This window comes from Rhinichthys klamathensis, unplaced genomic scaffold (genome assembly GCF_029890125.1).
Source record: "Rhinichthys klamathensis goyatoka isolate OS25496 unplaced genomic scaffold, OSU_Roscu_1.1 h1tg000976l_1, whole genome shotgun sequence".
In the NCBI taxonomy this organism is placed as follows: Eukaryota; Metazoa; Chordata; class Actinopteri; order Cypriniformes; family Leuciscidae; genus Rhinichthys; species Rhinichthys klamathensis.
The window spans coordinates 300070-316262 of record NW_026607288.1 but is presented as its reverse complement, the minus strand read 5'-3'; the positions used below and the strand labels follow the sequence as shown (position 1 = coordinate 316262).

Sequence of the window (16193 nt, the reverse complement as noted above, 5' to 3'; positions counted from 1 at the left end):
TTCAAAATAATGACTGACAATCTTAATAAAACAACTGCTAAATTAAAATTGATGCTATTGTTCACTATATATTTATTTTAATGTATTTTAATGAGTCCTGTTGATTTATATTTGTAGCAATACATTTTGTGAATTTGTTTTCTGAGAGAGAATGTTCTGTTGTGACAGCGGCGTCCTTTTTAACTTCCGGGTCACGCTGAGCTGCTGATATTTTGAATCGGATTTACTTGCTGGTTAAACATCTACATTTTAGACAAGTTAGACATGACAAACGCAGTTATTTTCATTATCGTAAACATGCTTTAAGTAAGATTCTCGTAGTTAAGTAAGTCTGAAATGTGTTTTATTAAATTGCTCGTAAGCTCCTTTTAGCCATATTTCATAAAGCCATGCTCATAAAGCCATATTTTGCTTTATGTGTAACGTTACATGCATGTTGTGATAAATCATAAATGTCATTTGTTCCTTTTCAGATATCAGAGATAAAGATGAGTGGTGGTTTAGCGCCCAGCAAAAGCACTGTTTATGTGTCGAACATCCCATTCTCCTTGACAAACAACGATTTGCACAAGGTACCCTGTTGCATGTTACAATATTATGTTGACAATAAGTGGACTCATTAATTATATAGGGGAGAGTGGGGTAAGACATTTGAGAGTGAAAAATAAAACTAATATATATAATTATATTTGAACTGAAATTAGAATAAAGCATCTATATCATATAGGGACATAGAAATAGGACTTAGGGATACGCTGTCTCATGTCATATGGGAAAGTTGAGTCATTTGTGGAATACATGCACAATTTGCATAATAATCTAAGGCATATGAACATACAAAATGTTGTTCCCTCGTTGAGTTCTCAAAGCTTCTCTAACACATCATGTTGAGGGAAACCCATTATCATATTCTTGGGGGTTCTTATCAGTGCTCCGTCTAAAGAAGAAATCCTGCTTGATGTTTTTCAACAAGACCAGGAATTTCCTGCACTCGGTTGAGCAAATGACATATCTTACCTTGAAGCATCTGACACACTTCACTGTTTATGTTGGGCACTCTCTAAATATTTTATTAAATATATGATTAAGTTTCTTAGAATAAAGGATATCTACTCCCCCTATATTACATTATTTTACTACAAAATTGTTGCACTTAATTTATAAATATTGTTTTTAAGTTATTTCCTGCAATTTCCCCACAGCTATGCTCGAAATATGGCAAGGTTGTCAAGTAAGTATCCTTTGGTCTGCAATGAATAGATTGTTATACTCATATCATTATATCAAAGTATATCTTGATCATAGTCACAATGTCATTTTCTGAAGGGTGACTGTTGTCAAAGATAAGCAGACACGGATGAGTAAGGGAGTGGCGTTTGTGCTGTTCCTAGACCGAGAGACTGCTCATAATTGTGCCCGCTCGCTAAACAACAAACAGGTATGCTGTTTTAACATAACATTAAGACTTAGTAAGTGTCTGATTAAAAAAGCAGACATGGAGCCGTAGTGCTTGATTGCTCTTTCAGTTGTTTGGGAGAACGGTGAAGGCCAGCATCGCCATTGACAATGGGAGAGCTACAGAATTCATCAGAAAGAGAAACTACACAGACAAATCCAAGTGTTATGAATGTGGGGTAAGTTTTCTGATCCATTGATATTGTTGACGTGTTGGTCGTGTTGTATTTATCATAGATGGATAGGATAGAACTTCCTATGTGAACAATTTCACCTAATACGGTTTTAGTGAAGGCTTGTACAATATAAACTTTATGGATAGAGAAAAGTTTTTGAGATTCTCTTACACTGTTTTGTTTTGTCATGTCATTTGTCTCTGCTAGGATGAAGGGCACTTGAGTTACGCCTGTCCTAAAAATTTACTTGGAGAGAGAGAACCTCCACCTAAAAAAGAAAAGAAAAAGAAGAAGAAGGTTCAGCAGCCTGAGGAGGTGTAAGTACTTCCTAATAGAATTAATAGTTGAAACTAGTACCTACCTAGTATGTACTTAATGCAATTAATCTTTTATATGTAATTAATTGAAATTATAATAAGAGAAAATAAATGTTGTTTTTGTCCTTTTAGAGAGCCAGAGGACAGTGAGGAAGAAGGAGAGGATCCAGCATTGGACAGTTTAAGTCAGGCAATTGCTTTCCAGGTCAGTGAATATTATATACACTATGGTTCAGTCTTCATACATTAATATTCCAAGTAAAAATGGGCTCAAAGAGAAATATAACTTTTTGCCTGTCATCATCAGCAAGCACACGTTGAGGAGGAGGAGAAGAGAAAGAAGCAGGTCACAGAGGAAGCGTCTCAAGCATCTACATCAGACGACACCCACAAGCCAAGGATCAAAAAGAGCACCTACTTCAGTGATGAGGAGGAGCTCAGTGACTGATTCATACTTTTGTGTGCTCAGAACAGACTTTCTCTTCTCAACTGCTTTTAGGTCACATATCGATCTAAATTTCTTATGTTGTCATGAAAGGCAGAGAAAACGTCTGCTTATCTTGATCTGAGATGTTGGTTGTGATTTTATGCTCCTCATTCAAATAATTACACCTCTAAATATTTGGTATATAGTATTGTGATTGTTTTGTTTTTTATCTTGTAAATATAGTTTAGTTTTGTGCATTTCACATAACCTTTATTATTTTTGTTCCAGGAAGCATGGAAAATAAACCGTTTTAAAATAACTTTCTGTCTGCTCTCAGCTGTCATTTTATTCACCCACTGATATAATTCAAACACACCGGTCTTGATAACCAGTTGTTTGACAGTAGCACTTCATATTATTATCAAGGTTTAAAATAATAAGTGTCTGCATTCTCAGTAAGAAAGACATCAAACATCAAAAATAGCAGTATACTTTACATTAATTGCATGATGTTACTTCATATCATTAGCAGATGTAAGTTTGTGAAATTTCCACACATTTCATGAATATATATACAAAAAAAGTGGAATTGAATACGTCTAAAGATTAAAATCATACAACAAATCATAATTTAAACGAACGATTGACCTGACATTGTCAGTCTCAAGTTCAACCAATCAACCCAGTTATCAAAGTTACTGTTAGGGGGAAAAAATCATGCTAATATTCTTTTGGGAATGGAAAAATGGGAAAACATTTGGCTGCAAACTTGCTAGTCCTTATAGCCTAATTTAGGCTGAAATTGCAACCATCTTAACCATGTTTTTGTATTCTTTGTTTGTTTAGGTTTTATTTATTTTATAAACAGTATATTTCCTTTTGATGTTTGTTGTTAGAAAATAGCAAAACACAAATCAAGGTTTTAAGCTGCATTTAGACCCATATTTTGGTAACATTATTAGAAAACAATAGAAAAAACAAAATGGCTAATTTAAATGACTTTTCGAGTTTAGGCACTGTTTTGTACCCTTTTCGTGGGAAGTGCCAGGAACAAATGACTTTAATTTAAGAGGGGTGCAGTAAAACCCACGACCCTAATTTTGAGAAAATAAATCGACGCTGGATTGGTCGAGCACAGTCACGTGACCACCGTTGCGCTGGAGTTTTTCTACGACAGCTGGGAGCCGCGCGAGAGAGAGGACACAGAGCGCGAGAGGCGGCTGTGCCTGCACGCTTCACACAAAGTTTCTGCAGCATGGGAGACAAGAGGAGTCCGACGAGGTAAAAACAAACAGAAAGAAACTCCCACAGCCGTGGCTTCAAGACACTCGAGGCCATCTCACTCAGGACTCGAAACAGACCATTAGGCAGCGCGCGTGAATGAGAAAGACGCAACAGAGTGGCCACCATGGCGGACTGGCTGTTTTATCAACCTAAAGTGTCATTTCATTAAAGAACGCGTCGCTTGCGCAGGCCTCCGACTGACTTTTTGCATGGATAAAATCACATATGTGTTACGGAGCTTTCTACAGTCCGAGATGTGATGTTCTTTCTGTTTGTTTTGCTTTTTGAAGGCCGAAACGGCAAGCGAAGCCCTCCTCTGACGACGGCTACTGGGACTGCAGCGTGTGTACATTCAAGAACAGCGCCGAAGCGTTCAAATGCATGATGTGCGATGTCAGGAAGGGAACGTCAACGCGGTGAGTGCCACTCAATATCTGCTAACAATTCTCAAATCTAGTGAGCTGCCTAACTGGACATAATATTTTGACTTTTTTTCGATAGCTAGAATTGCAGTCCTGATAGCCAGCTCACTATGTTTTGAGACTCAGCCATTAGCTGTGTGTGTGTGTGTGTGTGTGTGTTAATAATTACAGTTAATACAATGTTTATAACCTCAGGATTAAATGTGAGCAATCAGTGTCACGTTACTAAACAACTCTGTTGGTAAAACAAATTAAATCCTTATCAATTTAGGCTATTTCGGAAGTAATTGGGGGGTATTTCAGTTAATTTGTAAGTTTAGACAAGTACATTAGTAAGTCATAACACAACCTATAAGCAAAGTTTTTCTTTTGGCAGTGCAAACAACTTTGGGATGCACCAATCCTACAGTTACTATCTACTCATGTCGTAAATTGGAAGATAAATACTTGTATCATTCAATGTTTCCAAGCATCTTGATGTAATGATGTGTTTTGTAAAGACCAGTTGAAAGCATGTTAGTGATTTGGAAGGATGAAAAGAGATCGCCCCTTGCAATATGTGTAATAGAGCATTTTTAATGAAGAGGAACAAATTCAGCAGGACAAGCAATTAACTTTCAAAGAATTCATGCTTGGGTAATGCTGTTCCTAAAATTTACTTTTGTTCAGAGAATTTTCATGGTCGAAATCAATGCATGTCAATTCGTTTCCCAACGCAGATTTCGCAACTGGTTCAAGTTGGTAATGTGAGTTTGTTGCGTTGACCAACAGAAAGCTGCCTGCTTTGAAAGTGACTTCTGTGTGACCTATGCTTTATATGTTGCTACACTATTGCCGATAGACAATGGACCTTCTTTGCCCATGAAATGTCACCGAAAATGCATTGGTGCTGCTGATTGTTGCTTTCAGCTCTGACATTTTCTCTGAAGTGTTTAGGGCTGGAACAAACTTTTTTTTTTCAATCGATTAATCTACCGATTAATCGAATAATCTAACGGTTCTTTTTCCCCCTCCTGGTTACTCCATTGATTATTTATTTTTATTTTTTCTGAATAGTTGATTAATCCTTTAGTTAATTTAATTACTTGGGTGTTTACTGTGTGTTCACAGTTACTTTGGGGGATTTACAGCAGCAACTGCTTTCAAGTGTGATTTCTAAAATGATTAAAGTAGCTGCTTAAATTAGTTAATTCAGCTGTATGATCAAACAGCTGAAGTCACAACCGCATTCTAACTATCCAAAGCGACAGTGTAAAAAATTGCGGCGTCCATAAAACCGTGAAGTTTTACCACGATCGACAGCGCATAATTAAATAAATGAGTCAAATTGAGGCACGAGTTTAAATGACCAACAACAGCGTTGTATGCTTTGTAACCTGTCGCAGCCACGGCAGCTCGTAAAAAGTAGAATGCTGCTGTATTAAGCACAAAATATGAAACTGACAACCGTATTCTAGTGCTTTGTAAAAATTTCACTGTAATAGTCCAAATACTCACGCTGCCGCCTTGTCGTTTTAAGGTAAGAGAGCGCCAGGAGGTTTTTTCTTTTTCGATGCTCTTGCCAAGTTGTGCTTCCTTGGTTTGAAATGTCTAAAACATTTCCACACTTTTAGAACGGGCTCTATTTTTTTTAATAACGGCTGACTCTGCATGCCCGGGAGCTGCCATCATTGGGGAACATAACCAGTGCGAGGAATAAACGCATTCCACGCATATCAACTAATTTATGTAAGCCGCGATTACGTTGAAGTGTCGTTCCAGCCCTAAATGTGATCGCACCTTAGGACGATATTACAGTCACTCTATATGAAGGAAAACAAGAGTACAAAGTCAAATAAAATCAGAGATTTTAATTAGTTGCAGAGAATGAGGGGTCCAACCGTACGCAATAGGCCGTGTTTTTTTCGGAGAATCTACAGTCGGTATCAGCCGATGCTCTGCTTTTATCGGCCTCACAGATAGCATCTATCCTGTGGCAGAGATCCAGGAGAGAGCGCTAATGACCTCATCAAAGAAGACATTTAATGGGCTCGTATTTTCTCACCTTCATCTCATCCGTCATAAAAATCCTGTTTTAGAACAGCCAGCGACTGAGTCGACAGTCAGTTATTTCCCTTATGTCATTAAGATGAGATCAGGTCAGGAAGTAAAGCATTCCTCATCTGCTTTTCGGAACATAAACGCACACTAAAAGCAGATGATGATGATGATGATGATGACAGACCTCAGCTCTCAACAACAGCACCAGATAATGATCATCTTTCTTTAGGGAGATTGTTTCTAAAGCTTTAATTATCTTTCAAGTTTCAGATCCCATTACCACTGCTGAATTAAAGTATTACAGCAGTTATTTGAAGCCAACAAATGTTCATTTTCACTGCAAAAGTGCGTGTGGGAGGGCGGAGGATTTTTATGTGGGGGTGGGGTGCTGTCACTCGTCCAGGCCACCGCAGCAGCTGGCGTCCAGACGGCCTGAACTCATTTGCATTCAACGGCTTAATCAAGAATGCTGTCATCAGAGGAGGCATCATCACATCAGGATGCGCACACACAGACACTCATACCCATAAATAAACCCATGATTGCACATCTGCCCTGTTATAATGCCTCGGAGACGGCCACAAATGATGGGTTTTAATGATGATGTCCTCTTGATTGTGTGATACTCGCAGGCCATTCATTTATAAAGAATGGAGAGCTTCTTGACACACCGTGTGTTCACTTTTCTCCAATAAATCTGCTGTTATGCTGCATTTGGAAAGCAAATGTATACGTAAACGCAAAGAACATGCATTGATTCTGATTGCTGCTTTTTGCTTCATTATCTTTCCAAGCAACCGTCAAATGTGAATGACAACAGGGTGTTTGTATAAATTGCTGTTCTGTGCAGCGGATAGCAGATGAATGTTTTATAAGGCCATGATTTAGCTGAGCCTGAATGATACATACAAGGGTTAATTTAGAGCATGTTTGTTGGCCATCTTATCAGATATTTAATTTGGGTCAGAAGAAGTTTTTCAGCAAGATATGAAAAATGTATACGTACTTTTTTTTTTTTTTCGTCAAATCAATGAAAGTCAGTGGGGTTCTGTGTTGTTCTGGACCCCATTAACTTTCATTATAAGGACAAAAACAGGTGGAACCGTCTTCAAAATATCTTTTGTTTTCCACACATTGTAAAAGTCATACAGGTTTAGAATAACCTTAGGGTGAAAAAATGATGACAGAAGTTTTATTTTAAGATGAATTATCTCTTTAAAGTCACGCAATGCAAGCCACTGAGTTAATGTTTTTTTTAATGTTGCTTCGACACTGGATATATTTGCTCTTGTTCGAAGAGTGGTTTGTTTACCTAGTTGTTAACTTGTGCTGACAGCCTGACAGTTAATTGATGAAGCTGCAGAGCTTCTTGTTGAGCATTTCAAGCCATTCCCCCATTGACCCACAGAACCTGCCGGCAAACCTCTAATTTCAGTGTACCGACACTCTTTGCCCCCCAGAAAAAGTATTCACTCTGCAGTATTATACCATTCAATTACCACAAATAGAGAGAATATCCCCTCTAGACCAAGCGCTTTTTTCTTTTTACTCAACCTCTCGCGATGACAGATTGAGCAAAATAACTCTATTATGTTGTGTTTCACATTGGAGCTCTATTTGTCTTGACATTAATGTACATTTGTGTTATCACAACAAATTTAAGGCAGTCGATTATAATTTGTTGACACAACCTGTGTGCTCTACAGGGGTATCGCTTAGAGAACTGGACCGACCAATCCTTCATGACTGTCAGTGAGGTGATGATAAACAGGATTTCGAATGCGAATGATTACTGAGGAAAGCATAAATCTAACCATCATATTTTGCAGTCATAGTCATGTTTGTTAATGATCGATGCAAAAAAAATGCACTATGGTAGAAATGTGAAACATCAACTAGTCAGTGGGTCTTAAGGAAGTTATGTATAATTAAGCTGTAATTTTAATTTTAAGGAAGTGGGAAGTGCCCTTTTCTGAAATATGTATATAGGACAGGAGGCATTATATCAGTCAGTTGCTACAGTGTGCCATTTGAAGGAGTTGAGCAGCATGTGAAATCCTCTCTAATTGCATGTGTGCAGAAACCCAGAGTGCTGCACTGTGAGTTTTCGTCTCTTTGCCCAAAAAGGCGAAACTAATGCAGTCTGAGAAAGCGTTCCCAGCATGCCAATGCCAAATAAACCAAAAGCCACATAAAACATCCACATTATTCAGTAATTACAATAGCCTGTTATCATTTATTAGAGAAATGTTGCGCATGTTTTGCGAAAGCACATGCCCATACAGTCTCAAACGGGTTGACCTCATTTTGATTCTGACAGTTATGAGCCTTTGAAAGGAGAGAAAGCTGGATACCAAAGCGAGGGATGTGCAAGCAGTGTGGGATTTTGAAAAGCAGCTAAAAGAAAACGCAAATGCTTGGAAAGAACAGCCGAAAACGGAGTGTGGAGAGGTGGGACAGTGGGAGGCAGAGGGCCATCTGTCAAACGTGGCTTGGCAGTGGAGCGAAGGAAGGAGCAGTATGGAGACTGCATGTTCACACAGTGTAGCGCATTAATCATGGTGTCCCCTCCCATCGCTCAAGCCCATGAGTACACAAGCCTCCCCAGTACAGTCATTACAGCATAATACAAACATGCAGATATGATGAACACATCTGAGAAACTCTTGGCTCAGAAGAGAGAACGCAGCCCTTGTGTCCTTCTGAATTAACACAGTAATGTGGGAAAAATGTTTTTGTTTGCGCACTTCTGTAAGAAAAGAAATCTTTGTAGACACATTTGGTTACTTTGCTTACATAATAGCTGACATTGACATGATTATGTGAAAAAAAATATCAGTATAAAATATCAATAAAAATACCATATCAGTTAGCATTTTTTTATTTTAATTTTTATTAAATATTGGATATACGCTCGGCCAAAAATAAAAGTCGCTGTTTGGATTTAAATAGCCAAATGCTTAAGAGTCTATGATTGGATGATTATTGCAGTGATTATGTTTCTAGCATGTTATGTGTTTGGCAACAGTTCTTTTAACCCCAATTGGAGTGTGTAGCTTTTAATTTCTTAAACAACCACGTAGGAAGACACATCATGTCCATATTCCAGGATGACAATGTCAAGATTCATCAGGCTCAGATTGTGAAAGATTGGTTGAGCATGAAGAATAATTTTTACACATGAATTGGCACCTCTGAGTCCAGACCTTAAATCCATTGAAAGTCTATGGGATGTGCTGGATTTCTGTACCTGACCCGAATCTCTTCTTTTATCCGAAACCGACATGCATAATTTTTTATTTATTTTTTCAAAGGAAAAACCCGAACCGAGACATACTTGATAAAATTAGACCCGAGTCTATTTTCGAACCCGACTGGACCCGAAGGCACTCTGCATTTCACAGCCTGCAGCCCTACGGTCAGTCAGGAACAATCCCGGTGTCCTGCTGACTGATTTGGCCACTGTTCCATTACTTTAATTTATTTAATTATTTATTTATATTATTGCCTGCCCGATAGATACACATTATTTCTGAGTTCAGCTTTCAATTGTGACCAGTGGATTGGAAAAATAAACGTGATGGCTCGATGAAAATTAAATCGATAGCCTAATAAATCATGGATTCACTAGTGTCTGCAATGCTGTTTATGTTAGGCGAAGGGCTCTGCACACAAAAAAAGAAAAGCCCTGCATGACCATGCAGCGTAATGACGTGAGTGGCTTTTCCTGATGGATCTCATAGCTATAAGATGGATTTCTGCGTGCGAGGTTACAAACGTTTGTTCCTTTTCTACGTGCGTTTCTCAAAAAAAACAAAAAACTAACACGAACGTGCAAGTACGCGCTGAAGTTCTGAAATGTCAATCAACTATAAACGTATAAATTATAATCACTGGCTTCCGGAAACAGCCGTACGCAAGTCGAGTTCCGGCGGAAGAGTGACCTCTGACTCGACATAGGACTAGCGTAAGCTTAGGTGAGTCGACGCCTCTCGCAGTTCAAACTAATAGGGCTGGGCAACAAACTCGATCACATCTTTTCTTATATCGAAATCCTTTGACATTTCTCTTCAGATTCTTGCTTTAGACTTCTAATTCATGACCGGTGTTTTGTTTTGCTCTATCTTCTGCACTTACGCGCCCGTAAATACATCATGTGTCGGGTCTTAGGTCACACTTAAGGCGCGTTTCAGACAGCGCTCTAACACATTGCACTTAAACGGACACATACACACAAGATTGTCAAAATACCCGTCTCTGCTAGTTTTCTCTCGGTTATGTCGTAAGTGAACAGTTGAGAAAGAAACCGGATGCGTCTCAGTATGTTTGGTCCGTACATTCGGTCTTAAAGGGATACTCCACTTTTTTTGGAAATAGGCTCATTTTACAACTCCCCCAGAGTTAAACTGTTGAGTTTAAAACTTTACTGCCGTACCATGAGTGCAGCAGGCGTAATGATATGACCCAGCGCCTGAAAATAGGCTACCTTCCGTCAACACAACTGAACTATTTTCAGGCGCTGCGTCATATCATTACGCCTGCTGCACTCATGGTATGGCAGTAAAGTTTCTTGATTATTACGCAGGAATGAGAGTATAGTTCCTAGCCATATCAGCCTAGAAAATCGCAACTTTACATTTTCTGTCGGTCTTAGTGCACGATGTAACTACAGAAGAGTCAAGTTTTAAATAGGAAAAATCGAAAATCTTTGGTCATTTTTTTTTTTTTGAAATGCTAATGGTCTTGTCCACTTCAATGATGTATGCTAAGCTATGCTAAAAGTGGTACCGCCAGAACCGGAGATCGGCTGAATGGATTCAAAAACGGTAAAACTCAACAGTTTAACTCTGGGGGAGTTGTAAAATGAGTTTATAAAGTTATGAATATGGATATTTTTCTTTAAAAAACGCATCACTTTGCTTTAGAAGGCCTTTATTAACACCCTTGGAGCCATATGGATTACTTTTATCATGGATGGAGGCACTTTTTGGGGCTTTAAAATCTAAGGTACTTTGACTAAGTTATTTTATTATGTCCATTTTATTTATTTAAAAAGTAGCCATGTAATAAGCAGGATAATATAAAGTCAGTATTGCAAAAATAAACCCAGCATTGACCAAATAGCTTGGATTATATAAAAGCGTAGTTGCAACATGTATGCGTGAGACGAAGAGTGACTAATGACTTGAGAAATTTACAAAATCTCTCACTCGCTCATAACAAACATTAAGAGATAAGCAGGATCAGCCGATTTACTCTTGTCTGGCACGGAGGAAATGCATCACAAAGTGATCGATTGATTTAATCTGAATGGCACGTCTAACAGTGCTGAGTGTGACGGGAATTACGAGTCCACAGCAAGCAGCCAGGTCTTGACATGCAGCGAGGTAACAACTAATAATGGCCGTTTTCACTTGCCTTGGGCTCAGGATCAATGCTAATGACCAGTTCTTGGCTGCTCCGCTGTAAAGCTCTAGATGTCCTAATTTCACAATGTGTGACTTAATTAGCTATTCCCAAAGCACTCTGGGGTTATGGATGAAAGCGTAAACATTGCACCAGTGCACAGATACTGAGAAGCTGTTTTTAAAATCACTGTGTGTGTGCTGGCAAAGCAGACAGCAACTATGCTGGCCTTCATACTGCTCTGTTGTGGTCTGTTTTTGGTGTAACAGCTGTTGTTCTTGACATTAGAGCAACAGTCGTTCTAAACACCACGCTACTGAGGGGACTTAACCCCGAGCTTTGATCTGAGATCAGTATGGGTAGTTCAGCTCGTAGGTCCAGATATAATCTGTAATTGCCATAGCCGTCAGGTCGTTAATTAGGGGTGCAACAACTGATGCGTTAAAAAAAAGGGCAAGACAGTATCCTACAAACAGACCTCATTAGAACAAGGGCTGTTCTAGCCAAATTGGTCATTTACATCCATTGGTTCAATCTAGAGCTGGTGTTTAAATAGATTTTTATGAGAATTGTTATAGAATTGTTCAGATTTTTTTCTCTCTTCAGTGTGGTTTAGTTTTTCTTAGTCTATCATTCATGCCAAAGTAGATGTTAATTTGTATCATTTAAAATGTAATTTTCTCAGCACAATCTAGTGTTATTGCAATCTAGTTCCATTTCATTTTCTGGATCTATAAAATGTTTAAAATGTTACAGAACTTCTTTTTTTATTTAAGGTTAATGTTTAGGCATGGAAAGCTAGTATATTAGGGATATATTAGCTTGTATTAGGAAGTTAAATTACCAGGGTTTTTGTCTCCCTGCTGTATAAAGGAAAACCGATGAGTGAAATTGTGTCTGTTTCTCAACTGTTGAGAACACATTCTTCTCCGATTTCTCTGTGTAGGCAAGATTTCTCAACTGGCTACAACACTTGCTTGTTTTAACTTGTTTTTCCCCCACATAGTCCTTCTCATTTGGCCCTAGTGAGCTTGTCATCCCGATTTGAGAAATCTCACTTTCTCGCCTCTCACACTTTTCTATTTTTTCCCCTCACAGGAAACCTCGTCCTGTTCCCCAACTGGTAGCCCAGCAAGTCACACAGCAGTTTGCTTCACCCACACAGCCTAAGAAAGAGAAAAAGGAAAAGACTGAGAAGGACAAGAATGAGAGAGCACCGACACTGAAAAAGAACAGCCACAAGAAAATGAGGTGAAACATTGCAATACGGTCCCTGTATTTATGAATTTACTAAGTAGTACCTACCCCTAGTGATGTATGTCTCGAGACCGGTCTTGGTCTCGAGACCGGTCTCGAGACCACTTTTACGTGGTCTCGGTCTTGTCACGGCCTTGACGGTATTTGGTCTCGGTCTTGTCTTGGTCTCGGACCTCTCGGTCTTGTCTAGGTCTCGCTGTCTCAGACTGACATAGTGGTCAGGGGATTGAGCAATACAATACTACAATATCCACGACGATATCCACAACGGATTGAAGCGCGCGTCCGAGTGAAGACAGTGCGGTGCGCGCGAGCCACGCGAGAAAACACTGTATCCGCGCCACTGATCGCAGCGGCAACGAGCACTTTGATCACTTGATTTAAAAAACACATATCATCAGGGTGCGATTTGTGAAAAAAACAGAGGGGGGGATGTTTTGAAAAAGTTTTATTCATAAAAATAAATCATGAGAACATGAACTTCATCACTGCATTTGCAGGAATTGTAAAATCTTTTTTCTTATTAACTCATGAAGTAGCCTAACGCAATATGTTTTACTCTAATAGCTTATCATGTACAGTTTTTGATATATTAATATTTAGTAAAAGACATATCAGTGACATGATGGGTTTTACCTTCATTCAGGAGATTTTGGGTAACTGCACAACTGACAGATGACTTTGAGCGCACCGCCAACGGTGTGTGTGTGTGTGTGTAACCATAGCGACAAAAACGACCAACTTTCGGATCCTGCACTTAAGCCTATAATTTCGTTTTTAAAAATATAATTATGTATTTAAAAGTTGCAGAATGGATTCATTTGGAGACGTCGAAATCAGCAGAGATAGGCAGGCAAATGCAAAACAACATTTGACAAGTTATTGCTTAGCTTCAACACTAATGTTTTTTTTCCCCTCCGGTCTCGACTTGGTCTCGGTCTTAGTCTCGACTTGGTCTTGGTCTCGACTTGGTCTGTCTTGGTCTTGGTCTTGGTCTTGTCTTGGTCTCGATACCATCTGGTCTTGGTAGTGTCTTGGTCTCGGTTTAGGCGGTCTCGACTACAAGTCTACCTACCCCCCAAACAAATTAACTAGTTGTTTATTTAGCATTTTACGTAGCAAGTACCTCACACTGTGGAAAATGTATATGGTTATTCTCTTTCTGGAAACTATTTCAATATAAAATATTTTACTTGCCAAAATGTACTGAGAATTATAGAACACTTTTTTACAAATATATTTTTTCAAATCAAATGAAATGTTTCTTGAGCACCAGATCAGCATATTAGAATGATTTCTGATGGATTATGTGAGACCGAAGTAATGATGGTGAAAATCAGCTTGTAATATTTAACCATATCGCTGTTTTTACTCCATTTTAAAAAAGTACTGTTTTTACTTAATGTTAGTATGCCAAGCAAGTCTTCAAATCAATGCTTCTGATGTCATGATTAATCTCTTAGCTCAGCTCATTGCCTCCTAAGTCTTTTTTAATTGCCTATGGATGAGAAAATGCTTGCAAAACAAAGGCCGTTGTGCTTTACATAGTGCTTTATTCAATACAGATTGTTTTAAAGCAGCTTCATGGTAATACACGGGTAAATAATTAATTTAGCGAAATTCATATCCTCTACAGAAGACAGTAGTGTCAGAATGTTTAATGTTGATTCAGTTCAGTTCAATAACGGTGTCAATGTTGCAAAGTTCATCAATTGTAAACGTTCAATTCATCTAATAAAGCAGCTCTACAGAAGGCAATGTCATTATTCAGCTCAAGTGAAGGCAACACTAGCAAATCTGATTTCTTTATTGCTCTCTATCCTGCAGGCCCAGGTTAAAAAATGTGGACCGGAGCAGCGCACAGCATCTGGAAGTGACAGTGGGAGATCTGACGGTTATCATAACAGACTTTAAGGAGAAAACTAAGCCCTCCTCCAGCTCGTCCTCCAGCGCGACATCTGGAGACCACCACAGCCAGAGCGGATCCAACTCAGACAACACAGAGAAGGGGATCTCCAGATCCTCGTCCCCGCGAGGGGAGATTTCCTCACTCAACGGAGAGTCTCACTAGGAACCCGTGGAGTGTGAACATTACTTCCAGTCTCCTGCATCTAATATATCCATTTTAAACAAACAGACACAGGAGCGCGCTTGCGTATGTCAAGACTTAATGAGACAGACTTAACCCAGCAATATAAGCCATCTCTCACTACTACCACAGTTATAGGATCTGGAACATAGGATTTCACCATGATATTCTTGTGCTGATTTGTTACAATGCCTAGTAAGTCAGCTCGAGATAAACTGTAGAGTTTGTAAGCAAATTTGAATTTGATGACATTTAGACAGTTTAATTAACATGGTGGTATTATTAATTTAGATAAGTGGTGTTGTCTGTTTGGATGTGGACATTGACACCCGTTCATGTTCTCTTCACTATAGTTTCGTAAACCATTTTTTAAAACCAGTCTGTAATTGTTGCAACAGCACCCATTACGTCCTGGGAATTGACCCTGGGGCTTAAAAACATGTTGATTCAACTAGAACGTTGTAGTGAACATACTTGCTTTTACATTTAATGACAGTTGCAGCAGTTGCGTATTGAAACTTTAATATACTTTCAATGCATTACGGGGTGGGTGTTAAGCCCTCTATGAATAACTGTGATCGAAACAGTACTTCCTTTTTCAATTGTTTGTTGCACCTGCTGGTACTTTTGTACAGTTTTATGAAAAACCCATCAAACGCAGAAATTCATTGTTTATTTGTTCTTGTTCATGCCGTTTTATTTGACACTTGTCATGGTAGATTGCATCACATTTTTAGTTGTTCTACCAGCGCTGTTTTGTGTTAGATTGTCTTTATATAATTCTGTTAATTCCACGAGAAACAGCATTTTTTGACAACAAAAAAGACAAATGAATTTGTAAGATGTTAAATTCATCCCTACTTTATGATGAATGGTGGTATATAAATATATTGCAGTATAGGAAATATCTCTTAATAAAATTTAAGATTTAGACTCCTGTCGTCAACAAACAGATTTATTTCTAGGGCAAACAAAGACCTTAAGGGAGTGATTATCAAATTTGGGTTGTTTGTGTGGTGAAATGTCTTTTCAGTTCTTTGTGAAATGCACATGACATGCATGAGGGTGATATTCAAAGTGTTGTGTTTTTTACCTCACCATGATGAGTGATGCAATATTTCTCAATAGACTGCCTTGTACAGCAGGAAACATTTAATTTTTTTTATCTGACTGAAATACAGAGCAGAAAGCCTGTTTTGCTGGTAGACAAATCCAGTTCCTCTGTGCTCCCCTTAGGGAATATTGAATATTCATGATGCGTGACATTTTAGTCTACATGTACTATTGTTACATTTTACATTTATTCCTCTATACATAATA

At 38.6% G+C, this 16193-nt stretch overlaps 2 protein-coding genes and 1 long non-coding RNA gene across 6 annotated transcripts; 2 read left to right on the top strand and 1 right to left on the bottom strand.

Annotated features, from left to right (window-relative positions):
* The first annotated feature begins 161 nt into the window (after positions 1 to 161).
* zcrb1 (zinc finger CCHC-type and RNA binding motif 1) lies at positions 162 to 2698 on the top strand. Of its 4 annotated transcripts, none has more exons than XM_056244454.1 (8): positions 162 to 306; positions 474 to 572; positions 1203 to 1231; positions 1327 to 1438; positions 1527 to 1634; positions 1839 to 1948; positions 2081 to 2153; positions 2256 to 2698. In XM_056244454.1, the coding sequence occupies exons 2-8, from the start codon at positions 489 to 491 to the stop codon at positions 2394 to 2396; spliced, it is 657 nt and encodes a 218-aa protein (XP_056100429.1). In that variant the 5' UTR covers positions 162 to 306; positions 474 to 488; the 3' UTR covers positions 2397 to 2698. The 4 variants fall into 4 exon arrangements, with proteins under 4 accessions (XP_056100429.1, XP_056100430.1, XP_056100432.1 ...); XM_056244455.1 differs by having other exon boundaries at positions 180 to 317; positions 481 to 572; XM_056244457.1 differs by having other exon boundaries at positions 180 to 325; positions 481 to 572.
* An 810-nt stretch (positions 2699 to 3508) lies between these two features.
* Positions 3509 to 15809, top strand: yaf2 (YY1 associated factor 2). The gene is made up of 4 exons (XM_056244425.1): positions 3509 to 3656; positions 3950 to 4075; positions 12626 to 12778; positions 14612 to 15809. Exons 1-4 carry the CDS (start codon positions 3631 to 3633, stop codon positions 14853 to 14855), a joined length of 549 nt encoding a protein of 182 aa, XP_056100400.1. The 5' UTR covers positions 3509 to 3630; the 3' UTR covers positions 14856 to 15809.
* LOC130078766 (uncharacterized) lies at positions 12630 to 13982 on the bottom strand. The gene is made up of 2 exons (XR_008805963.1): positions 13860 to 13982; positions 12630 to 12828 (listed from the first exon to the last, which is right to left on the bottom strand). It is a non-coding gene; the product is annotated as an uncharacterized LOC130078766 (long non-coding RNA).
* Positions 15810 to 16193: the final 384 nt, after the last annotated feature.